The sequence below is a fragment of the Euleptes europaea genome, chromosome 10 (genome assembly GCF_029931775.1).
Source record: "Euleptes europaea isolate rEulEur1 chromosome 10, rEulEur1.hap1, whole genome shotgun sequence".
Lineage (NCBI taxonomy): Eukaryota > Metazoa > Chordata > Lepidosauria > Squamata > Sphaerodactylidae > Euleptes > Euleptes europaea.
The window spans coordinates 26,543,850-26,570,763 of record NC_079321.1 but is presented as its reverse complement, the minus strand read 5'-3'; the positions used below and the strand labels follow the sequence as shown (position 1 = coordinate 26,570,763).

The 26,914-nt window shown below is 41.4% G+C and overlaps 1 protein-coding gene across 1 annotated transcript in view; it reads right to left on the bottom strand.

The window, feature by feature from the left end:
* NBAS (NBAS subunit of NRZ tethering complex) overlaps positions 1–26,914 on the bottom strand; it is a 192,811-nt gene that overhangs the window by 145,049 nt on the left and 20,848 nt on the right. Inside the window, exons 10-21 of the mRNA XM_056856460.1 lie at positions 20,071–20,215; positions 19,191–19,256; positions 16,891–17,019; positions 12,079–12,142; positions 11,103–11,296; positions 7,702–7,959; positions 6,558–6,683; positions 6,108–6,259; positions 4,273–4,410; positions 2,541–2,619; positions 1,818–1,922; positions 854–990 (exon numbers count right to left, since the gene is read on the bottom strand). Coding sequence (XP_056712438.1) covers positions 854–990; positions 1,818–1,922; positions 2,541–2,619; positions 4,273–4,410; positions 6,108–6,259; positions 6,558–6,683; positions 7,702–7,959; positions 11,103–11,296; positions 12,079–12,142; positions 16,891–17,019; positions 19,191–19,256; positions 20,071–20,215 — 1,593 coding nt within the window. The remainder of the gene's footprint in view (positions 1–853; positions 991–1,817; positions 1,923–2,540; positions 2,620–4,272; positions 4,411–6,107; positions 6,260–6,557; positions 6,684–7,701; positions 7,960–11,102; positions 11,297–12,078; positions 12,143–16,890; positions 17,020–19,190; positions 19,257–20,070; positions 20,216–26,914) is intronic.

Below are 26,914 nucleotides of genomic sequence, written 5' to 3'. Positions count from 1 at the left end.
GTTGGATGCCTGCCTTCTTGCCCACACCGGGGGGGGGGTCATCTGGGGGAGCTGCCTGCTTGGGGCTTGGTCGACTAATTTTTAAGTTGATAATATTGTATGGCCCGCAAATGATGTTATAAATATCAAAATGGCCCTTGCAGAAAAAAAGTTCCCCACCCCTGGTCTAGAGAAAACAAGCATTCTGATCTATATGGGTGCAATGACTTTTTACAGCCGTAGAAAAAAACTTGCATGAGTTTTATATATGTCACATATATTTGTTCATGTCTCATGACTTACAGTACAGATCTAACTCTGGCTTCTTATTTGCCAGCAGGTACCAAACTCAAGAATATATGCTCCTCTCGTTGAGAAAAATCTCTCCTGTTCAAAGAAGTGCTTAACTGCTGCTAGTGCTAATAAGAACTTCCATTTAACCAAAATTTGAACACAGCACAAAGAACGGAAGTTTCAGGTCCCACTAAACCCAAAAACCTGGTTAGCATCAATGGGAAATATCAGCACCAATCTAAGCTGCAAATTAAAAAGTTATTAAGACAGGAGAAGAGAACATTCAAGAGAACACCTTAGAAGAAGTAGCATTCACATACATCCCTGAGGCTGGCACCCAATTTCTTAACTGTGGTTACCTCTCTGTTATCATCCTATCTGCTGCCCACTGAAACCGACAGGGCAATATTTAGCTAGAAATGTATTTACTGACCCTCTCTCTCGAGCTGCAGGGGCATTGCTTTTAGACTGACTCTGTGAGAATACTAATTGTCATTACTCACTAAAATCCCAAAGATTTCAAAGGGGTGCGTGTGTGAAATTATAGTCTTTCACTGATATTCAGCAAATATGCACTTACCAAGCTTCAGGCAGCAAAAAGGAATATTCATGTGGAGAGGTGGTCTCTGGAAAATTAGAGAGAATTGCCAACCGATGGGGAAGCAAGTCTGATCCGTGGTATGTGAACAAAATGTCCAGGGCTCTTACGTTGCTTTCCTGCACAAATAGTTCAGTTTTAATATTCAGGAAACAGCTGCTGGGCAATTCTGGTTCCTAAAGAACCATATCCCCAAATTATGATGATCGCATAATTCTCTTTCAAGGAAAAGAAAGGAATACTATACACTCCCCTTATACAAAGCAACTGATCTGGCAAATATACGTCATTCTTTTACAGTTAAAAAAAGATTTTCTTCATTAATGTACTTAATGAAAAAAGATTCTACCATGTAGACATATACAACACTTGTTTAAACCTGAGGGTCCTTCAACAAGTGGATTGGTAGGGCCCAGGCCTGAAACTTTGCATCAGTGGCATGGGATGAAACCATGGAAAAAGAAGAAGAGTTGGTTTTTATATGCCGATTATCTCTACCTTTTAAGGAAAATCAAAGCAGCTTAAAATCACTGTCCCTTGCTTTCCCCACAACAAGACATCTTGTGAGGTAGGTTAGGCTGAGAGAGCTCTATGAGAACTCCAAGGTCATCCATCTGGCTTCATGTGGAGGATCAGGGAATCAAACCCGGTTCTCCAGATTAGAGTCCACCGCTCTTAACCAGTACACCACCATGGATAAGAGGAAGAGGACAAAAGCTGCCTTATACTGAGTTGGACCTTTGCCTTATTGAGGTCAGTATTGTCTACCAGGATTGGCAGTGGCTCTCCAGGATCTCAGGTTGAGGTCTTTCAAATGAGACCCACCTTTTCTACAGTAAACAGCATCACACAAATGTCCCACTTGATATGACAGCAGGAGTCAACACTGATCAAAACTGATCTGTTTAACAATCCTTTATTAGTAAACTTTGAGAATATTAAATACCCGAGCGTATGTTCTTGCAGAAAGAATAATATTCTGGTTTCGGAACTTCTTGAAAAACTCAGCATCGTATCTCTGCTCAGCAGCATGTGGTCCTCCAAGTATATCCTGAAGAAAAACCATTATAAAAATACTTGAGACATTGATAACAACTACGAAAAGTCCCAACTGCTTGCTAAAGGACACAACAAATATTTCCTGGCACAGTTCTCTCCTGACCTATGCAAAGAGAAACAGATCAACTAATCTTTTTGGACTGGAGGCAAAGGCCAATTTGTCATCATCCATGATACAGCTGTCTGCGGACTACCACACAATTTTTCATAACCCAAAAACTGGCTGCAGTGTTTTAACGCTGTGATACAGTGATCCAAGCAAGAGGGCTTTCCACACACATGCAAAGAAAGCCTCGTGCATTTGCACTCCAGCACAAATGGAGACATGCCCATACCCCTTCCTAAACAAACCACAATGAAGTTTTAAATACTTGGGAGAATCTATACCATTGTTTGTTAGAAGAAAGCAGGGGAGGGAGAGAGGAAAAGAGAATGTTTTAATACACACCTTCACACAGTAAAAAATGTCTGCTGTTTGAATAATTGTTTATGATCAACGAAAAGCAGAAAAGTTCTGAATTCATGACAAAACTCGCAAACAGAAACAAACTAAAGCTGTTATCTGAAACCCACTGTAAGCAATCCGTGGGCGAAGAACTATCTTCCGTACCTCATATGTTGCTAGACGATCTAAATAAGTTAGTAGTTTCAACCTGCTGCGGCAAAGTTCTTTCTGCTCCAAAGTTAACCTGTTTTAAGAATAAAAATAAGTTAAATTAAAAGGGGGCAATATTACGTGTTTTTTAAAGATTGTTCAAAAAAATGTTAGCAGTCAAATGTTTCGTAGTAGTGAGGAGCTGTGTGTGTGTATGGTCCGTACTCATGGCGGTCAAGGTGGCCATGAAACCTTGAGCCACACCAAATAAGGAGCATTGCTGTGAATGTTGAAGTTACCCAACACTAGAAACCAAGGGGCCTTCAACACCATTCTCAAGGACACTTCCTCCACCCCAGGCACTGACAATGTAGGGCAGTGGTGCAGGTGATATACCAACAGAATCTCTCGTCTGTCTCAAGAATCCAGAACCTTTAGAACAAGGAGTAGACAGTTCATCAATGTCCCGGTGGCATCTGTAGCCAAGAGTGTTTTTTACCAGCCAAGACCTACCTTTTAACTTATAACTGATTTAAAAAAAAAAATCTGTATGCATTTTAATGGATAGACTTTTAATTGGTTTTATTAGCTCAAAGAAAAAGAAGAGTTGGTTTTTATAAACCAATTTTCTCTACCTTTTAAGGAGAATCAAAGCGGCTTACAATCTCCTTCCCTTCCTCTCCCCACAACAGACACCTTGTGAGGTAGGTGGGGCTGAGAGTTTGGAGAGAACTGTGACTAGCCCAAGGTCACCCAGAAGGCTTCAAGTGTAGGAGTGGGGAAACCAACCAGATTTACCGGATTGGAGTCTGCCACTCATGTAGAGGAGTGGGGAATCAAACTCTGTTTCCAGATTAGAGTCCACCGCTCTTAACCACTACACCATGTAGGCTTAAGCCACTTTGCAATTCTTTGGGATCTAAAAACAGGTACAAACATTTAAACGGATAAAGAAAGGAGTCCAAATCAAGGTGCACATGCAGATAAGCATCCAAACGCAGATATCATCTTCAGCATTGTCTTAAATTCAAACAAATATGCATCTAAAAATTATAGATCTAGTTATATGGGATCATTGCTGGGATCAAATAACTCTGTTTCCACTTTTTAAAATCCAAACTGACAAACTCAGTAAATTACACTGCTTTCAAACGGCATTGCAGAGATTAGATCAAGTAATTTATCAGTGGAAGGTGTTGATAGTTGTGGACCTTCCATGATTCCCTCCCTCCAGCAGTCCCTTCCAGTCTTAGGAAAGTGGATTCCTGGGTTTGGAGGGCACACAGGGAGCAATAGCTAAACAGGTCGGTGGGCTGTAGTCACAAGGGGCAAAGAGGCTCCCTCCTGCTTTTGTTGTCATCACAGCTAGGAGGAGGAGGAGGAGGAGGAGAAGGGAAGTTGGTTTTTATATGCCGACTTTCTCTACTACTTAAGGAAGAATCAACCCAGCTTACAATCACCTTCCCTCCCCCTCCCCACAACAGATACCCTGTGATGTAGGTGGGGCTGAGAGAGTGTGACCAGCCCAAGATCACCCAGCAGGCTTCATGTGTAGGAGTGGGGAAACCAACCCAGTCCACTGCTCCAAACCACCACTCTTAACCACTACATCACGCTGGTAAAAAGAGGAAAGGAGGGAAGATCCATGAACCTCAATCCAGTCAGAATTAAAATATAAGTAAAAGATTGTTCTTTTGTTAATTCTGTACATATAACAAGAGGACACAGAGCACAACACATCATTTACTTAGAGAAGTCTACTGATAGAAGAAGTTCTTGATGCTTCATGGCTTCACGCTCCTTCCTACTTTCTGCTTCTTCCTCAGGAGTTAAAAACTCTTCATACAGTAGTTCGTCAATGTCCACATCACCTGGCAATATAAATCTGGAAGAAGAATGATAACATATGAAGAACTACTTGGCCAAGAACAGCTTTCACAAGAGCTACCTTTTAAAACAAAAATAGATATTTTAAACTAAATTGGGAGGGGTAGCATATACAGTAGAAGACAGAGCCAGGATACAGGATGATCTTGACAGGCTGGAGAATTGGGCTAAAACCAGTAAAATGAATTTCAACAGAGATAAATGTAAAGTTCTGCATTTAGGTAGGAGAAATCAAATGCATAATTATAGGATGAGGGAGACTTGTCTTAGCAGTAGTGTGTGCAAAAAGGATCTTGGGGTCTTAGTAGACCTAACACTGAGAATAAGTCAGCAGTGTGAAAGCTCCCTATGTTTTTATTTTTTTAATGTTTCAGTGTTTTTAAGTCCACCGTCTTGTGGATTATCATTGGGTGTAAAGGCAGCATTAAAACGTTTTAAATGATAATTTTAATTGTCATAAGACATTCATTTGTGCTATTGTTTTACTTCTATTACTGTTCATAGCCTAAAACTAAAACATCCTCCAATTTAACAATCTTGTTTCATGCTATCGTTTGGAGCATCATGGGGGCTACAATCACCACAGGCAACAAGAGTCTGACACCACTAGACAGGAGCTAGGGCACTATGACAAAGTAAGGTTTGTTTCCTACCTCAGTTTAGAGCACCAAGAGATGAGGGAAAGAGAAATCTACATGTACACTGCTGCCCACACAAAAGCAGTACCTTCTAATGCTTAGAATCTGACTTCTTTAAAAATAGCTTCATTCAGTCCTGCACAATTTATCTTCAAGTTTGAAGAATACCGCTTGCATTTTTTCATACATTTTTCCCTCATTTTGAACCATCAGTCTTAGAAAGTGTTTGGCAAGCCTAACTCTTCCACAGGCCTGTAATTTCATTACTTTGACAGTTCACAGGTTTTATTTTCTTTATAGGCTTATATCCCTCCCTTTCTCCTGGCCAAAGCCAGGCTCAGGGCGGCTATCATCAGATAAAAACACCATAATACACAGTAAAAGTATACAAAATACCCCAGCTAAAAACCAGCATTAAATCAAATCTAATTTAAATCAAATAGCACTCGTTTACTGACACAAAGGGCCACAGCAGGCCAGGGGAAGCTGTCAGGTCCCCTATTAGATCTGATGAAATAAACAGCAAGGGGAAAAAGGGAGGCCAGTCACACTGAAAACTGTTGCTGCCCTCAACCATAGGCCTGGCAGAACATCTCGGTCTTACAGGCCCTGCGGAACTGTGTTAAATCCCGCAGGGCCCTTACTAGTGAACAAGGCCTACCTCCTGGACTACGTAGCTACCTCACAGGGATCACACACCTCCTGCCCAGTTCCTGGCCAGAAGGACCACCACCTCCATACAGAGTTCCCTGCTTGTTAAGATGTTCAGGAGTGGCCTAGATCCAGGTGCCCTATCTTTTGCAGTTGCAGGTAAAGCGCCGTCAAGTCACAGGGGACTTATGGTGACCCCAGCAAGGTAAGCCAAGGAGCCAGATATTTGTCAGCCCCATTTTCACACGAGACTGTGGCACACAAGAGCAACATGGTAAAGGTCTTTGTACTCAACCACACTTTAGTTAAGGACAGTTACAGTATTTGCTGTACTGTATTCGCCTCATGATGGTTGGCCACTTCTGGAAGAGAAAAGAGCTGAACCAACAAATCCACTCTCACAAACCTGCCACCATCTTCTCCTTTCCCTATGGCGATGAGAGCTTCCAGGTCTGTTCCTTTCAAGCCGTACTGAAGCAATTCTTTAGCGGCGTCCACGTTCTCGGGAACTCTTTCCAAGCATTCGTGAAGAACCCAGGAACGCTTATTAATTTTGCTCTGCCCATCAAAAAAGAAAAAAGAAAAGATTTAAACAAATCATTGGAGTCTGCTGATTACCAAAGCAAAGTAGTACACTTAAGATTTCTTAGATCGTGTTGTTAAATGTTCCAATATTTTTCCCGCATCCATCTCCAAATATGGCCTGAAGATCAAATCTACTTGCCTACATGAAAGTTTGTTTCCAATTCAGCAGGTTTTAAAAGAGAGAGCTATTCACAATCCATTCTACGTTAATGGGAAACATTCATATGCCAGAAAAGATTTTTTTAAAATACGCTCCTAGTAAAAAACGTACCAGATAATCCTGAATAGAAGCAATGCTAACAGCCGATTTCCTCCACTGCCTCTGATAAACAAGGTCTGAATCGAGGTCATATGCTTGAGCTAGTGATAAAGCTTCTCCATATTCTTCATTATCTATCTTCAAAAGGAAAGGTATCAAAATTAAATTTACTTACATGGACTCCATTAGAAGGGCTGAATAAAACAGCAACTCTCATTTTCAGTTGATGCCAAATATTTAGGGTTTATTTGAAGAAAAAGTAAATATGTGTTTCAACCACATTTTATCTTTTACTGCAGTTTCTCCAAGTATTAAACGTAGATCATGTGCAACGTAATGTCATTAAGTTCCAGACAGCAATCACATGACAAGCTTAGGGGGGAAATCTCATCTTCCAATTACCATATCAAGTACTTGGAAGTTATTAAAAACATTTATATTCCGCCTTTCCAGTTCAGTTGAACAACAATTTAAAACAGGGCATTTTTAAACATCAGTTGAAGAATAAACCAAGCAGCCTCAACCAGACAAAATCAAGATCAGATGGTGGCGTCAGGCTAAACCGAGAGCCAGGAACAACATCAGAACAACCTACATTTTCAATTTAACCAAAAGCCAAATGAAATACCTATAAATAATTTGTTCTACAGATTGGCAACACAGGTGTTACTCAACTCAGTTCTATTGGTGGACATACAGAAGAGTCAGAGTATAATGAAGACAGTGAATTCCCACAGATTTATATCAAAAAGGCAGACATTTGGACTATATACAACAAAAACATCTGCACGTTAATTGGCTAACAAAGCAATAACGGGAAAATGGATTTTTCAATTGATATGCTCTTAACTTGCAGATACTTTCTGCTGCTATTCATGGTACATTACTCACAACTCCCAAATATTGTAAAGATATGGGTACGCTGCTGGCATGAAAACAAAATTAACACACATCTAGCCCACAAATCCTAAACATATTGTGCTGGAAGGAGATTTTAAATCAACATAATATGCATCACAACTCATAGATATGTGTTTATAAATTTCCAGGGAACAGGTAGGCTCATGTATGGCATTCCAACAAAAAAAATGTATACCTTATAATTGTGTGTAAATATTTGCAGAGGCGGGGAAAGTGGAAAATACCTAACCCTTACCTTTCGTTGGTACAGCTCCTCTGGGGTTGTGGATCTCAAGTTCACAAGGCGATAATTTTTTATAATAGTGCGCGGACGTTTCCGTGGAGGCGCAAACCGCTCCATTTCAGTCACAAAGTACAGGCCTTGCTTTATGTAGCCAAAATACTGGGCCTTGGTAGAACTTTCATCATTCGAATCGGAGTCATCCTCTCCTCCATCTTCATTGCCAGGTCTGCTCTCCAAGCGCAATCTCTTTGGAGCCAACTTTACCTCACACTACAAGGAAAGCAATTCTTACTAAATAGGGCAATGCATCACACTTAAGTCTGTCAGGCTTCAGGACACCAAGGAGCAATAAGTAACACCAATTCTCGAAGGAGCTGGGAGTAAAAATAATCATTATCAGAAAACGAATTTCCTCTCGGGCATCCAGAGCCAGGTTATTACAATAGATGGAGTATTAGCACATCCTCACTCTATGTATTCAGTACTTTCCTGAGGATGAGCATGCGTAATAAAGTACATTTAATAAGGCTTAGTATGATCTCCTTATGACAATCTTTTATAAGTCTTCATTTAAAAGTGCCACATTTATAAGGCCATATCTGAGCACATAACATTCACCACAACTCTGAACACTCTTTCTAAAGTGAGCATTAGAAGTGCGGGTGGAAAAAAATCTATCATCTAAGGTATTGTTGTCACAAAACCATAAACTCCTACTGAAAAAGAAACACACTTCAAATGGTTTCAATTTTCTTCCCCAACTTCAACACAGATCTAACTAACAAACACGGTGCTTTGCTATTACATCAATAATATTATGTAATATAGCCACTTAGAAACAGCCAACTAGGAATTGTACAAAACACAGAAAAACAGACAGGTCGTGCCTAGTAGGCTCTGGTTTTAATTTAGTCAAAAATTAAACAAAACAGAACGTATCTTTAATACACTGAAGAACAACAAATAATTACACATCACTAAAATAAAACAGTCTTCTAAAAAAAGATAATGAATGAATTAAAAATGGGTAAAGAACAGCATGGGCTGAAAAAACACACACCAAAAAACGAAAGCTTTTTTAAAGCACCTTTGTCAATACCGTATTTTTCCGTATGTAAGACGACGTTTCTTTCTAAAAAAAATAAAATATTGGTCCAAAATCGGGGGCTGTCTTATACACGGAAGCCTGGCCCGAAGATGTTGCCGCTGGCCCCGCACGTCAGCTGTTGGGCGGATGGGTGTCGACCGGTTTGAACGCTGGATGCTGGCCAGGGCCACCGGCCTCTTGCTCGCTCTCTTCCCGAGAGAGCCGTGAAAGAGGCCAGTAGCCCTTCAAACCGGTTGCCGCCCACCCCGCCTGACAATAGGGGTCGTCTTATACATGGGGGCGTCTTATGCACGGAAAAATAAGGTAATTCAAAAAAACTTGAGATCCGAGCGCACTCAACAGGGCCACTCACAAATACACCACAGAAACCGGACTCTGCCCTCAGACTGTTCCGCCCTACTTTCTGAGCAATTCGGGTTGCCAACCTCCAGGTGGTCCTGGAGATCTCCCACTATTACAACTAATCTCCAGCCGATAGAAATCAGTTCCCTTGGAGAAAATGGCCGCTTTGGCAATTGGACTCTGTGGCATTGAAGTCCCTCCCCTCTCCAAACCCTGCCCCTCTCAGGTGCCACCCCCAAAATCTCCAGGTATTTCCCAACCCGGAGCTGGCAATCCTGCAAGCAATACAGTTTACTTTTGCAAGAAGCAAGAGAGCGCATAAAGCACAGCCTAACACTTTTGCATTTTAGGGCTGTCAGGCCATGATGGGAAATCAGCAGGAGCTTTAGGGGTAGGAACTGGGGGGAGGGAGCAGCATCATGTGAGCTGCTACATCACTTCTGGGAAAAGGATGAATATGAAAGAGGATAGCTCTAGGAATTGCTGGAAACTCTATGGTAAACACAGAATTTCTAGTAATTTCTAGAGCTACCCTATGTTTACTTCCAGGTTTTCCCCAGAAGTGATGTAGCGGCACGTACAACACAATTTTTTTTGCTGCCTGCCACCACAACAAGAGCTGCCAGCAGAAGGCCTCCTACCATCGCAGGAGGCTCGGCCCCCCAACATGCAAATTCTAATTCCAGTAAGCCGGGCCAAATCTTGCGGCCAAAATAATGAAGTTTGATCCACTAGGTTCATAGCATGTGCCACTCCGACAAAATGCCACTAATGGATAAAATGTCATCAACTGTGCAGTTACAAAGGCAGCACACATGCTTTACCACAGCTGACTGTAAATGATGCAAGACTTTCCGAATGATGACCACGCAAACCATGTAAATCCTGTAAATTGTAAGCCTAAATCAGCAGCAGCTATTTGGCCAGCCACCATATAGCATGCCTGCCATCACGCAGACTCACGGCTACTGAAAACACCACTTGTTTTCAGTTGCAAGTGAATGGAGGTGGATCAAACGAGGTGTTCGCTAGGCGGCAAAGATGCACTGCAAACGAGGTGTGTTCTGTTTTCAAATTCTTGCTTTGCAAGTATTAAATCAGCCTCAATTTTGTTTTATACCTCCAAGTTGGAGAGAAAAGGGCGTGATTTTGTAAAGTGAGAACAGAACTAACACTGGGAGACAAAAAGCAGCAATTGGTGCAAGGGAAAAATATTTAATAATTAAATTGTCCCTAAGCGTTTCGCATACGCTTCTTCGGGGAGATCTTGCTTAACTCAAACTTCCCAAGCAAGCAATGAAACAATTGTGGGATGCTTCAGTAAAAAAAGATCCTCCTGAAGAAGCATACGCGAAACAGGTACAGCAATGTAAATATTAAATATTTTTCCCTTGCACCAATTGCTGCTTTTTGTGTGTTTGGTTCAGTGTGGCCCTCTTTTCTTTGGTAAAATATCTAGATATCACACTTACCTAGTTGTTCCCTTTCATGATGAAGGCAAGGAAACAAATGGTGCCTAGACAAACTAATTTTTTAAATAATTTTTGCAACCCCTGCGCGTTTCGCGTGTTGCTTCGTCGGGGGGACATTTCAGATTCTTTTTAGTAATCTGAAAGATCTCCCCAACTAAGCTCCACGCAAAATGCACAGGGGTTGCAAAAATTATTAAAGAATTTGTTTCCCTCTGAACAATTTGTTTCCTTGCCTTCCTTTTGCCTTGGTGCGCCCCCATTCTTTTCTCCCCTTTTATTATGAACAATCATTCTTGATTAAGTTTTCCATTAAATTGGAGTCAGTGCCAAGAATATCTGATTCGTTTGAAGCGATCTATTGGACTGTAACTGATCCTGTTACAAGAGCAAAATGGGGTTTTTTGACAACCAGAAGGAGGATTAAACGAAGTGGTTCTTTACATATTGGAAATGTTGACCCTTCCAACATTTAGCAAAATGACACTTCCTACCTCCAAACATAAGAATCCTCCATCGTGCGCTGAAGTGACCTGAGGAGAACTTTCAAACCACTCACAGGACTTTCCTAACAGGTTTTTCAGCGTCTTCATCGAGGACACGGTCAAAGCACCCGAACAGCGAGCCAAAATAACAGCGCTCTCAGACCACCAGTTTATATCTATCAGTGGGTAAAAAGACTCTTTGTCTGGAAAGGAAGAGGAAGGGGAAAGCATTTCAAACAGTAGACCAAGAACTAGAGCAAACTTCAATTATTTAATAAAAAGTCATTTGGAGAGTTGGCAATATATCAGCGACATACAAAGTCTCGCTTCGCTACATTTTCATGGCAGTATTTTAATTAAAGTAGTCCCTGGATTAAGTAAAGCAAATCTGAATAATTAAATATTCTGACTTTAGACTTTTGCATGTAATACTTTAAAAATGCTGTAGCTAATCAAATTAGGCAGATCTACTTGCATAAAGCAGGACAGATTTTTTAAAAAATAGATATGAGATACGGTCTTATTGCTTCTCAAGTCCACGCCAATGCAATCTTTCTGGTAAATGCTCAGGGCATTATTCATAGAATCCAGAGGAAGCTATATCCAACATTAACTCACTGAAAGAATGTTACAGCCGGGGAGGGGGAAGATAAAATATCCATAAGGCACCCGCGTTACAGTGACTTCTAATTAGGCTGCCAAATTGTGTTTCGAAAATATTTAGTTAAGTGACAGTTAATGCAGAACTTTGAAAAAGGACCATTTTCTCCTGTGTCTCAAGTGCTTCCTTAGACAGAATATTTAGGATAGATTCACGCAGGAAACAGCGAAGGCGTTTTGTTACTGTTTAGATGCACATGGAGGGAGCAAGTATTTTATTGTTGCCCTTTATATTCTTTTATCAGAGTAACTGAACAAACTGGCATAACAAAACCGTGGCCTCACACTGCAACCCCTGAGAGGGTATCAGGCCTATGACACTAACCTTTAATTTTCTTTCGCTTTTCAAGAGAGAGCCTCCATTCCGGCTTGACATCATCATAACCTGGCTATGAAAACAAGCAAAAATCCAGTCAAGTACTTATGCCATGCAGGGCCCTTTAAACACAAAACACATATCCTCTTCTTATTCCAAAAGGGAGGGGGAAGCCATCACAACCTTGAACAGGCCTGCAAAAAAGTTTAAATAGGGCTAGGGATCATATCTGCAGTAAAAGACAATCTTTTTCACTGCGTTACTGCCTCAGTCAAACAAAGCATCTCATAAGAAACTCACTCAGGCAACACTTAAAAGCAGCTTCCTTCTCCACAGAATTTAGAGGGAGGGGTAATATGAAGTACATGTGGGAACCCGCAAAGACTTGCAGGAGGCATCTCATTTCCCTCTCCCCCTTTCCTGAAAGCCCCCGTAGACTCTCTACTTTTCCTGCTTCCTTCTCTACTTAGGTCGCCATCTCCAGGATGGGAAATTCCTGGAGACTTGGTCTGGAGCCTTGGAAGGAGAGGTTTGGAGAAGGAAGTGACCTCAGCAGGGTATAATGCCACAGACACTAAACAGCCATTTTCTGCTGGGAAAGTAATCTCTGTCTTCTGGAAAGAAGTTGTAATTCTGGGTGATCTCCAGCCCCACAGGAGGTTGGCAACCCTAGTTCCCATGGAAGAAATGGCTGCTTTGTAGGGTGGAGTCTATAGCATTATACCCGCCTCAGGTCCCTCCCCTTCTCAAACCCCACCCTCCAACAGGCTCTACCCTATCTCCTTCCCACTCAACAGCCAATCTACCATTTTCAGTCCCTCAGACTCCTCAAAGTCCTCCCAACCTGAAGCTGGCAACGCTACAGGTCCCAAGGTGCCCTCCCTCAAAGGCTAAAACAGGCCTTGAAAGGGCTCTGCCCCCTCCCCCTTGCTTTTACTGACAGAACAAAGCCTTGGAATGCTGTGGTTCCCTATCAACAGCTACTGAAGGAATCAGTTGCTTAAAGCTACAGGCACTCCTTTGATCATTTTTTAGGTTTTTTAAACCCTCCAATGTATTATTATAGATTTCACATTTTCTGCAAACCTGGAGCCCTTTTCAAGTTTGTAGAAAGATCATTCTTGTGCGTTCACAGTTCCTGTCACTGGATTTAAGTAGCCACATTTTTGTGTACAGCCATGCTTACTGTATTAACAACACTGACCTTGAATTGCTAGTTTTTTTAGAGAACCAAATATGGTAATTGACATTCCTTTCCAAAGCAAATGATAATCCCTCAATGGTTTGGGACCGCATGTGGCTCCTTGACATGCCACCTGGGACTTTTCTGGGCCCTGTTCCCCAGCAGGGAACACACTGTTCCAGAAAAGTGAGCAAGGCAATTGCCCTGTGGGACTTGTGGTAGGCAGGTGGTTCCTACCTTGAAACAGATGCCACTGCACAGGCTGGAGGATGAGTAAGCTGTGAGCCTCATGCCAGATATGGGTGGGGGTTCTTGGAGAGGACGAGCCCTTCCATCTTTGCAGTCTCTAAGTCTACACTCTCACCCCAGCACCCAGGTGGCTACCGGAAGTACATCAAACTGACCACAGAGAACAGAGAGTACAGCCAGTACCACAGAAGCCACCCAGGAAAACAGCAAGCTGGCCACAGCCTCCTAACCTTAAACACCTTCTCACTTACAGTAATACCCTTCCAAACATAAATATGGACTCTGGGACCAGGGCCTGCAACAAATGCCAGCTCTGTGCCTGTATCTACTCTGACAACACTACATAATAATCGGATTTTTTACATTTAAATCAGATTTTTTTTTTAAAAAAAAAAGCTTTTTGAGGGAAAACCTACCCAAAGATAGTTTAAATGGTTTTCTATTTAAGCCACATTATAGTCCAAAGGTTATTCATCATGAAATAACAATTAGTTTTTAATTTTGCAGTTTGAGACTGTTTATTCATGCAGTGTTTAATTTTGAGGGGTAAATTAATTCAATTAATCCATTCACGGTGTTATGCTCTTCCAGAGGTTTCTGTAAAATGATTTTGGGCCATTTTTCCATCTAGAAGATACTATCACAGATGCTTGGTTTTGCAAAACTGAACTGAAAACTCAAAACTGAATTTGTGTCTGCAGTAGGGTTGCCAGGTCCCTCTCCGCCACCAGCGGGAGGTTTTTGGGGTGGAGCCTAAGGAGGGTGGGGTTTGTGAGGGGAGGGACTTCAATGCCATAGAGTCCAATTGCCAAAGCGGCCATTTCCTCCTGGGGAACTGATCTCTATCGGCTAGAAATCACTTATAATAGCAGGAGATCTTCAGCTAGTACCTGGAGGTACCTAGTCTGCAGAGATAACATGCCTCTTCTTCACAGTAAAAATGTTATAAAATACACATACAGAGTTGAGAAAAAGACCTTAATCCCATTGTTTCTTTGCAAATCTATGTACACAGAATCAACCCCTTACCTAGAGTTGCCAACCTCCAGGTACTAGCTGAAGATCTCCTGCTATTACAACTGATCTCCAGCCAATAGGGATCAGTTCCCCTGGAAAAAATGGCCGCTTTGGCAATTGGACACTATGGCAGTAAAGTCCCTCCCCTCTGCAAACCCCGCCCACCTCAGGCACCACCCCAAAAACCTCCCGCCGGTGGCAAAGAGGGACCTGGCAACCCTACCCTTACCTCTTAAGGGCTAAGTTTCAATAAGTTCAATGAATAAAAGATTGTTTGGAGTGGAATAGATCTGCACAAGGAACTACGTATAGGAGGGAGGGGCAAGCAGTAAAAATGAAAGTGAAACCTTTTGAGCAGAATACTCCACAAGTCTTGGGATCTTTATGTGTATAGGCTGAGGTTTATCATATTATTCTCTCCCTGAAGGAGAAAATATATAATGGCAGCAGGCTGTAAAAGAGACCTAGTTCTGGAATAATTTAATAAAGTTCCTCTACCTATGGGTAGGGCCGGCACGCGTGCAAAGGTCTGGAGACCCAAATGAAACTGGAGATAGTTCACCTAGAAATACATAGATATTTATGAAATTATTGCTAATAGTATAACCAAATCAGTAATGTTTGATATAACTGTAAAACTAATCTCAAAATGTATTATTCTAAAAATGAATCCTTCATCTGGTTGTAAATATTAAGATGATACCAGCCAGAATGAGTCTTTATGCAGAAAACCATAATTTAAATCAAGTTTGACTTAGTGATTTAAATCGTGGTTTAAATCAATCTGATTTAGATCAAATCCACCCAGATGTTAAGCATTTATTACTTACAAAATTCATATTCTACCTCTCTGCCCAATCAACTAGGGCCACCAAAGCAGCTAATAATGCTCTCATTTTCCTTTAGCTAGGTTACCCCCCCCCAGTTGCTCCACAGGAATGATGCTATCTAATTATTTTTCATTTTGCTAAATGCTTTGCAGCTTTCAGTGGTTTCTTATATTATTAGAAACTTTCAGTTCTAGCCCTCCCACTACAGTCTACAGAAAGCAAGATCAGTATGACAATAAAGACATGCAGAGAGATTTTAAAAAAATAAGAAAGACACCAACACCCACACACTTTCTATTACCTTTCAATCCATTTCACACAGAGAACACATTCAAAAGGAGGAAGGTATCACTACTTAAAACAAGGGGAAGTGAAAAAATACCTTCCCTAGCTGCTTTCAGAAGAACTATCAGTATTAGAATTATTTCTACACATTGTAAAATGTTACACTGGAAGAACCGTAGATTACCGAGTACATTGAATGCCACCAGAAATTGCTTCAAAAAAATCTGAGCTATTGATCTTGATGGAGGCTTAACATGAGAAAGTATATACTAGGCCCCTTTTGCTCTGGTATGGCAGGCAGAGAAGGGCCGGTTCTTGGCACAGCACAATTGGGAGGACACCAACGCATCACAGGGGCTCAACTCACTCCCTGACTGACATCTCGTCTTGGGCCTGCATGACTGCTAGACCGGTTCAAGCCAAGCCCCTGAGGCAAAGCAGGCCCTGGAAGAGAGTGGGGGGAGGTGCCTGGCTTAGGATGACAAAGGCCTTTTATGCATTGGTTGTTTCCATCCCCTGGGGCTTCATTTTCATTATGCACATCTTTTCTGATCTTTAGAAGTCACTTCACTCTCTCCCTGCATTTTATCCACGCTTTCTGGATGCTGTTTCTGGCACTATCCAGAAAACTTGGGGAGAGAGCGAAGTGACTTCTAAAGATTGGAAAACATGATAAAAACAAAGTCCCAAAGTAGTCGGGGGAGTAGTCTTCAATTGACCCTGACAGCAAGCTTTCATCCTCAGGGAAAGATGTTATTTAATTCTGCAATAGGCTTATAATATTTCCCCTAAATCCCCAGTCCTAGGATACCTAACTGATGTATGGACTTTGATCTTGAGTTACTGAAGATGAGGAAAAGCTGAACCTAGAGAACTTTAATTCACGCCCTCAATTTACTTCTGGGTAAACCATATGACTGACATTGTATCTAACAAGCAGAAAGTTCACCACGAAGTGAGAGAGATGGGATTGTGTGAGTGTACTGGTTGGTGTTATCAGCTGATTTTATTACTCCCGGTGAATTGCCGCACACCACTCAGATGCAAGTCTTTTATAATTTAAGTGTGTAAGCCTGACATCTTTTTCCATCACTGCATTTTGGAAAAGGTTCTCAAAACAGTTAATATTAGCTGCTTCTCCCAAGCCAAAAAAGATGAGAGGAAACTCCAGACAAATTCTGGATAAAGGCTACTACTGGTATAAAAGTAATAGTACCCCCCGAAAAAAAGTAATAGTTACAAATCGTAGCCACCTACTTGGTCATTTTGTTCCCATTCTCCTTGTTGCTTAAGAGAGGGAATTCCCCAGATGGTCAATTTTCCTGAGAAGTGAATAACTGCTAAGTGACTGCCATCCGGAGAAAGGCTCATCTTGAAGACACCATCCTGGTCAATGTTTCAATCAGCAATGAAAGCAAAAAACAAAAATAAAAACAACTTCAGAAAGAGCATGAAATTTCAACAGTTAGAAGAAATCCATTGCAAGGACTACATTTTAAAGATCTTCCACATTATTAAATCTGAAATTATCCTTCATATTTGCATATTCTATTATAATATGGTATCCTCCATTCCAAATCCTAAAATATGTAGATTGTAACCCTCATGTCTGAAACACTACCTGCTTCCCCTCTTTCTATCAAACTGCTTTTCTATAAATTCTCTTCTCTCCCTACCTAGCAAAGGCCATCTGGATAAATTTTTCCCAATAGACAAAAATAGTTAATCTAGCCCAAGGTGAATTAAGTATCTGTGTGTGTGTCAAGTGCCGTCAAGTCGCTTCCGACTCATGGCGACCCTATGAATGAAAGTCCTCCAAAATGTCCTATCTTTGACAGCCTTGCTCAGATCTTGCAAACTGAAGGCTGTGGCTTCCTTTATTGAGTCCATCCATCTCTTGTTGGGTCTTCCTCTTTTCCTGCTGCCCTCAACTTTTCCTAGCATCTGTAGCTACCAGAAAGTCATTTGACTACTCCTGAAAAAAGTCCTTACTGAATGTGCTTTTTGTTGACAAAGGGCCCAAGCGCCCTAACAACTCATTTCAATAATCTTGCAATATTCTTACAACTCATTTCAAATATTCTTCATGGAATCCTGTTGCAGCATGTTTACTCAGAAGGAAGCACCACTATGTATAATACAACTTATTCCAAAGTATGTATCTAACAGAGCTGCAGTTTAATGATGCAGCCGGCTCAAGGTTGATTCAGCCTTCCTCTTCTGAGGTTGGTGAAGTGAGTTCCCAGCTTGCTGGGGATGAAGTGTAGATGACTGGGGAAGGCATAGGCAAACCAGCATGATGTAGTGGTTAAGAGCGGTGGTTTGGAGCAGTGGACTGATCTGGAGAACTGGGTTTGATTCCCCACTTCTCCACATGAAGCCAGCTGGGTGACCTTCGGCTAGACACAGCTCTCTCAGCCCCACCAACCTCACAGGGTGCCTGTTGTGGGGAGGGGAAGGGAAGGCGATTATAAGCCGGTTTGATTCTTCCTTAAGTGGTAGAGAAAATCAGCATATAAAAACCAACTCTTCTTCAAACCACCCCGTAAACATAGTCTGCCTAGTAAAACTGGTGATGTAACATCACCCCTTGGGTCAGTAATGACCTGGTGCTTGCACAGGGGGCTACCTTTACCTGTTACCTATCCAGAATTACTCCTATCTAAATCCACTGGAGTAATTCTGCGTGGGATTCACAATTGTTAGTCTGGTTTCTGCTCCAGGGGACCTAAGCTACACAAAAACAACCTGGCTGCCAATGGCAGGCTCTCTTCCTCTGCTGAAGAGCACCCTTCCCCTGAACTGAAGAGAATGTTTAAGTCTAATAACTGAAGAGAATGTTTAAGTAGTGACCTGTCATTCTTCATGCTGGCTCTGGAGAAACAACAAGGCTCAGCCTCCCCAACCAACCTTGGCATGAATAGAGGAGAGAGGGAACGCTGCCTGCCCTTCAGTACATCTTTGTTGCCCGGCAGCCAGACCCTCTGTCCTGCACAGTCCGACATTTGGTCGACTGACAGCTTTGGCCATGGAATCGTGTTGCAGCCTGCACACTTTGTTGGACCCAAACACCTCACAGATCACATTAACAAATTTATTCAATTAATTAATTAAATTTCTATCCCGCTCTCTTTCCCAACCAAGGCCGGGCTCAGAGCGGCTAACGTCTGTTGAAAGGATCTCCAGCACAGGAAAAGATTAAATGTGCACCAGATCAAACAGCAGCAAATTCAGCACTTGATGTTCCACCTGGCAAGCCGCACAAAGAGCAACAGGGATAGAACTGAGACAAGAGGGAAAGGGTAGTGGGATGGAGGTCCTTCCACGGTCCCAAAGGGATAAACACTGAGGAGAACGCAGCAGCATAGCTTTGGGAGATCTTTTTCATCTGCCTTACAGATCATTACCCATAGATCATGTTTTGCTAGAGTCATGGTCTAATAACCATAATCCATAGTCTTGACTCCATAAGAACAGATGAGGACAAGATGATCTATAACAAGGCTGCCCTGGAAAAGTATAGCCTGAGCAGAAAGTAACAACATACACACCATTACCTGCTCCCTTCCTTGTTTGCTGTAAAGTTTGAAATTCATAATCTTGAACAAAGAGAGTCTCTTGGCCTAATGGAAAACAAACAAATATCAAGTGTCCACGCAGTTTTTAAACTGTTCTTTTTTCAAAAGCTAAAACAAGCCATAGAAGCTGCAAGCAGACAGTAACAAAAGCCGTTCAGACTGCATACTACAACAGAGATATCGAATATTTGGTTCTGCGTATTTGACTCTCCTAGAACATTCTGTTCTTCTCTGGTAGAGGACTGAACGCATGCAGAAGTTTTGTTGCCTAAACTCCTGTCCTGCACCTCCACTCTCTCTCCACCACCCAATCAAAGGTACAAAATCTGTAATAATTTTGTTAAACGGTTAGAGATCAGTTGTAATAGCGGGAGATCTCCAGCCACCACCTGGAGGCTGGAAACCCTATGGTGGGCATGATCACAAAATGGCTGCCACAAAATCCTACTGAAGGAGGCGGAGCCAGCACAAAATGGCTGCTTAGGCTTACTTTTAGTCACATAGTGAAGATCCTTGTGCTGTGGCGGCAGTTGCTGCCAAAGCAACATTTTAAAAAATCAGCACAGCCTATCAAATCTCCAGTGTCAATCAGAACCCCTTGCTGGGCAAAAGCCCCTCCTGGCACAGCCCATTTTCTGAACACACATGGCAGGCACCAGAAAAGGTGTCACTGGGTGACATTGAACCCACAGGCACCACGCTGAGGACCCCTGCTCCAGAGGACACATGGTCTAAGGGAATGAACCACACATGAATCTTTGGGTAACACAAACAGAATGACAAAGCCAGCTCTGTGCTGATCGTATGTGAATGCTTAAATAACCTAGAACATTGAAAAATTCACGCAAACCGTACTCACAGTCCCAATATCGTCTTCGTAGCTTATAACTTGCTTATAATAAGGTGATCCAGAAAGAACCCGCCATGCCGACAGTCCACAACTGGCTGCTTTAGACGCTCCTGCCCCATCATCGTCTGTTTCACAGCCACCTATAATCAGAAGACTATCACAACAAAATTACACAAAGGTTTGTTTGACAGCTGACAATTGTCAAAGTTTGCTTCCCATCAGTGAGCAATTCTTATTTTTTTTAGAAGAACGTCAGTACTTCCCAGTTGTGGCAACTTGATAAACACTGAAATGTTTATATTGCACTTAATAATTGTCAGTTATAACAAATCCCATTACACATTTGCTATCAAAGATGCCAAATTGTTACTGAGAATAGGGCGGGGGGGAGGGCGCAGGTTGGAATCATGGTTCTTACTTTTAAAGCATCTAATTCACATAGCAGGCTATTTTTCAGAGTAATTACCCATTATATATATTTTTCCAGAATTCATCCACAATTAAAAAAGGAACAAAAGAATTTACTGAACAAGTTTCTTAAGTAAAAGCATAAAAGAAAGGCTGATTTCCCATCTTTTAGTTTCAGTTGGCAAAATATTGCCATCTAATGGCTTAAATGTGTATGAAGGAGATTCCTTTTAAAATAGAAGCAGTTCTCTGGAGGGGGGAAAACACCCTAGTTGTAAAAGTGTCATAGCTATCAGCAGACTGCCCTTCACTAGAATACATTTATCTCACCACAGACTGATGTGGGCTAAGGCTAGGAAAATAATCCCTGAACACCCACAATGCTAATAGTGTAATGATAGATTTTTTTTGTTCTTTCACAGTTCATGTTGGTTTTCTAACCCCTGAGTTCAAAGTTTCAGTATTGTAAAAACCCCAATTCTGATGCTGCAGACATGGATTTCTTTGATGACACTGTGAATTATACTAGGTACCAAAATAAAGGATTTTGGTAGGTCTTCGACACCTAAGAAAAATTTCCCAGAATTACTCATTACAACTAAGAAAAAAAAGCAACATAATTCTTTATTAGGACCAAACCATCACACACAGTTGTAAAAAAGCTTTCAACTTTCACCGCCTCCTATATGTACCTATCCAACAACTATGTCATCTTCAGAGTTCCTGCTTTAGGTACCCCTGGCTTCTGAGATCAGGTGGGTGACAACCTAAGAAAGGTTCTTCTTAGTCATGGCTCCAAAACTTTGGAACTCCCTCCACAGGGAGATGGGTGGAGATTTCTTTGAGTTGGCATACCCCTAATAATTGTTACTAGCCCTCCTTCCTGGTTTTGATGTTATGTGTTTATATGTTTCTACTGAATTATTTTATACACACTTTATTTTAAATGCTGTTTTAATAATGAAATATTTTGATGCCCACTGCCTTGGGGAGTCTATTTGGATGGAAAGGCATCATAGAATTTTTTTAAAAAATAAATATTTTTCCAACCTCAGAAGGAAAAAAGCTCAGAACATTCACTTCGATTTCCATTACAAATCCTACCATTATAAGAGTTATCTGTCAACACATTGGACTCTCACAATCTGGGTTTTTATATTTGAACTTCATTTGTATCTCCCCGTCAATGTGTACAGAGGCTGCAACGCAGAGGGAGTTGTGTGTGATCACATCACAAACTGCAATTTTCTTAAGTATATCCAACACTCAGGAGCAGGGGTGTTTTTTGCAATGAGAAGCGGAAAGCAGTGAAGATTCCTTCCTTAAACTAGCTTTCTTACCAGTTGGTTTAACATGGACTAACTTGTTATACTATTTGCCAATTGCAAAAAAACATTACCAATGGGTGTCACAAATTAAATTTGCCCCTTGTTTTGTTTGAATTTTGTTACATGTTAGTTGGGTTCTGTAAAGCAACAGAAAATTAAAATGGCAGTCTACATAAGTACACTGGCGTTGGAAGTTTTCACACAGGAAGGTCAGAAGAACATCTTCCTCTCAAAAAGCTCAGGAATAACCCTCAGCTCTTCTCAGGAAAATGGTAGGAAGAGCACCTAAAAAACCAGTGGTTAGGTAGAAACCCTATCAATGAGCTTCTAAGGGAATAAAAGGAAAGGCGACTCTGGGCTTCCGTACAGGTGATCATTTTGGCGATGGCAGGTGGTTTGGATTCAAATGTCTGCAAGCACAGCAGAGCTTCTGGAAAACAATTTTGTCCTCACCTACCTCACCTTCCACACGTTCCTGAGCCCTAAAGCTTAAAGAACCTCTGAAACAGTATGGAAAGCAAAATCAGGGAAGTTCAGCAGAAGCAGGACTTGGCAGAAACCTGCCTCCCTCCTTCACACATTATTCCTTGCTCTGTTCATGCCAGGCTTTCCTTTTAGAGTGAATGGGAGTAGCATGCACTAGTTCAACTGTCCCCCCAATCTTTCGGAGCAGCTTTCCCAGAAGCGCAATAAGTAATGCGAGAAAAAAAGGAAGTCAGACTTTGGATTAAAGTATTTCCAACCCTAAACATTACTTTAAGAATGTGGGGTAAATGCAAAAACGAACTGACACCAATAGCCACTGATGGATTTTGTAATGCAAACATGTTTTTTTCCCCAGTCAGAAAGAGGCTTGCAATTTTTCCAACTACAGAACAAGCCAATTTAAGAAGATGTATTGGTATACATATCCAGACTAGATTTATGGTGTACATCAAGGTGAGAGACAAGATGAAAGGTTTGCATTCTTTTTCCAATACTTACAGATTAAGAAAAAGGGCATTTTCAAGAGGGATTATGACATCATGAGAGATGACAGCTTGAAAGTTTCTTCTTAAACTTTAAATCTTATAAGAAACTCCCATGGGGAAAACAATCTATAGCATTTTGATGAAAATGCTACTCTAGGATAAGAAACCTGCCTTTGGGTCTTCTGATAAGAAAAGGCAAAGTAAAAGTGTTTCAAATAAAATTAATATATCTAATTCTCAACATGGCTTCATCTGTGGACTTAAATCTGGAGACTGGAGCCATGGACAGACAAAACAGATCTTTCTACAACCCTGAGAAAAGCCCCAGTTTTACAGATCTTGCTGGAAGAGCAAGGTCTGAATCCCCACTGTGCCATGGAAGCTCACTTGTAACTTTGGGCCAGTCATACTCAGCCTAACCTACCTCACAGGGTTGTTGTGATTGTAAAACGGAGAATGGTGTAAGCCACTTTGGGTCCCCACTGTGGAGAAAGGTGGGGATATAAATAAAGTAAACAAATAACAAATGTAATAGCTGAAGATGGGGGAGAAGTTAAAGGTAGGCTGGTTGGTGGGTGGGAAGGAGAGAAAGAAACAGGGAAAGTTGAAGCTGTGGGGGTAGCCAGGAGGAGAAAAATAGCCTGGGCAGAGAAGTATAAGGTGCTCCCCACAAGTCCTTGCAGGTTCCCCACTGTGCAACTGGGCCTTGCCCAGCCACTAGGCTCGCACCACATAACTGGGCCAAACGTTTCCTTGGGTATAGGACACCATGGGTAGGGATGAAAGGAAAGCTGAAGACAGGGGGCAGACAAAAATAAGTTGGCTGGAGGGTGACAAGGGAGGATGAAAAGGGGAGAGGATGTGGAGGTTTCAGGAAAGGTAGAGGAAATAATGGGGAGTGGAAAATAAGTGTCCCCACCCCCACCGCAGCTCCTTGTTGGTCCCCAGTTTGTATAAGCAAAAATGTGAAAGATCTGCCAAGTGTAGCGAATGATCAAGAGACATATTCCTGAAGGCCTACATCTCTACCTTTAGAAGTCATTATCTGTTGGTACTATGAAGCCAGGAACTCTTTAAAAGATCTTTATGAATTGCACAGAGGAAAGCTGACAGTGTTGAATAAAAGAAGCAGATTTTCTACACATTTGTTGGCACTGTCAGATAAAGGTAGCACCGGAAGGAGATTCTGAAGATAATTCTTGATATAATGAGAAATAGATTGTTCAATGCACAAGCTACGTTATGGAGTGCTACCAGGAAATGTATTAAAAAGAGAGAGACAGAGATTATTAGAAATGTGTTAGAGCAGTAAACTTATTATTTCAAGAAACTGTAGAAACCAGATTTCATCATTTGGCAACAGTCTTAATTTTTACGAATTACAGGGTATCGGTTTGTATTATGCAATAAGGTTGTAAGACAAAAAAAAATCTTCAGTCTCTTTAACAACAGAAATAATTGTAAATTTAAAAAAGAAACAGAGAGAGATCCAATTAGAGACCTAAACCAACGGGTCCGAGAAACAATATGTGCATGTTTTATATAAGCAGAATGAGTTAGTGGAATTACTTAAAGCAGCAGCAGCATTAACTGACTGGGTGTGGGGGAGTTGAACATATCTTTTTGGGAGGAATGTCAGCTTTAAAAATTGCAACAATTACTGCAAAAGAGGTATCACAGCTTCCAGCTAATGACATGTAACCAGCTACACAGTTCCTCCAACAGAATGACACCTTCATTTGCAGAAAAGGAAGTGGCATTTCCACCGATTTCTCTTTCACACACACACAACAGACCCCCCCACTCCCCCCCTTATGCTGATCCTGAAGGTTTGTTCCCCTCCAGCAACCAAAGGGGGAGTCTCACTAGTGGGAAAGTCCTCCTTTGTGAAGTCTGTGCATGGTTGGAGACATGCAAGCTTCTCTAAAAGAGATGCTTAAAAGAACCGCGGAAAATGTTAATGTGGAAAGAAACAAGCTAAAGAAAACATCAATAATGTCTTCTTTATCCACAAACAACTCCCCAAAAGAGAAATTTGCTTTAGTAAGAAAGCTTACAGCGTTCATGTGGGCACAGGGAATTTACAAAATAAAAATACTTCTGGCCTAAAGAAATATCTGCCGAATTAGAGGAGCAAGGTAGCTTTGAGCAGCAACACAACAAATGGATATGAGGTGTGTGTGTGTGTGTGTGTGTGTGTGTCCAAGAGCTCTTCTCAAAAACAGACTCTTCTTTTTATCAAAAACTGCATTTATACAGGTTACAACTGAAAAATAATAAATTGGATTTCATTTATTTTAAAAGAAGAAAACCCTCACAGCATGCTGCCTTATTTCTGAATACAACAGGAAGTACTAAGTGTTGCTCTAATTTGCCAACAGCCCCATAAAAATCCCTTACAAAATACAGAAGGACAGAGACAACCTCTTTTAATCAAAAAGTGGGGAAGTTAATTTATTTTTCATTTCTCCATTCTTCTTTAATAGCACAATATCGGCAGGAGAGGGGATATTGTCTACCCAGAAAGTTGTGAGGGCTGTTGCAGTACTTTCTCAATTTTTTTTAAAAGCAACAGTACACTAAACATTTCGTGTACTAGAATTATTATACTATATTATATAAGATAAAATAGTCATACACTGGAATTAAAAGATTTGCACAAATGGCTTTCCAACAGGTTATAGTTGACCTCTATATGACATTAGTATAGCTGGATAGATGCAAAAGACTTTTTTTCCCCAGTCACAGAAAGAACTACCTCTCACGGAAGTAAGGGTCCCAATTTCTACATCTTTCCCCCACCCAGCTGCAGCCACTGTGATACATCCCACAGAATTACCTGATCATTAAGAGTGACAGAGGGAAGAAAAGGAAAATCAAGAAAGTGCCACTGTAGGAGCAGAACTCGGCTTTAAACACAAGCCAGTGTAAACCATTTAAGCACTACACTTAATTGTAAGTCTTCCTCTGAAGAAAGACATGTGATTTCTTAGATCTGATGACTGTCTGCGAGATCATGGTTCAAACCTCCATTTTGGCATGGACACTTGTTGAGTGGGCCTGTTTCTTTCCCAGTCTAACCTACCTCACAGGGTTGCTGTTGTGAGGAGAAAATGGAGGAGGAGAATGATGCTACCAGCCCCTTTTGGGCCCCCATTGAAAAGAAAGCAGGGGATATTTAAAAATAAAAATAAAAGTGTACTTGATGAACAGAAGAAGACGTGTCAGAGCCTTATGTGATCTCAGTCTCAACTGCTTGAGTCCTCAGCGCAATGCTAACGTGACAAAACTCTGGCTTTTTTTTATATTTTTAGGTTAGTATTATTAAAAGCCCATGTCCTCTTCCTCAAATGGGGAAAATGTAAAATTATTTTGGTGATGTACCAAAGGGCCCATGGCGAAGGGTGCATGTCTAAGTCCGCACAAATGGGATGTTCAGCAGCAGCCCTTTTTGTGTTCAGCCGGGAATGTTGGTTTCTCTCACGAGGCTGAGAAGATTAGAGCAACGCACTTTCAACGCACAGAGAATCAACAATGTCAGTTCCGCAGGAAGAAGAAATAATCTGTGCTCTCAGAAAAGTGATTAAGCTGTCAAAAGTTCTATCATTTCCTATCACCCCCCCAAAAAAAACTTTAAGGGGAAAGAACAGCCTGTTTTAAAAGGATCTGAACAAGAACAGCCTATTTGTAGCTGAATTACAAACATTCAAAACAGAGGGGGAAATAAAAAAGAGAGAACTGTGAAACAACTCAGGCCCCACCTCTACTCAGCAGAGCCGCCAAGCAGTTGATTAGCCTGTCTTTCATATTCACACTCTCTGTCTGACACAATGGAAGTAAGAGAACACAGACCTTTGACCATCAAAGCCTGGCAGCTCTGTCTGAATAATGGGCAAGCCTCCAAAATCCACAGCCAAGCCATGCTTAAAAAGAAATCTGTTTCCAACCTGATGAAACAAACTGATATTATTCAGATTTGTCAAAATGCTTGCACAGAGTACAAAGACCACCACGTTGCCCTCTTGCGTTTGGCTTATGTTGTACTTTGGCTTATGCTGTACACATTGAGAGCCAGTGTGGTGTAGTGGTTTGGAGCAGTGGACTCTGATCTGGAGAACTGGGTTTGATTCCCCACTCCTCCACATG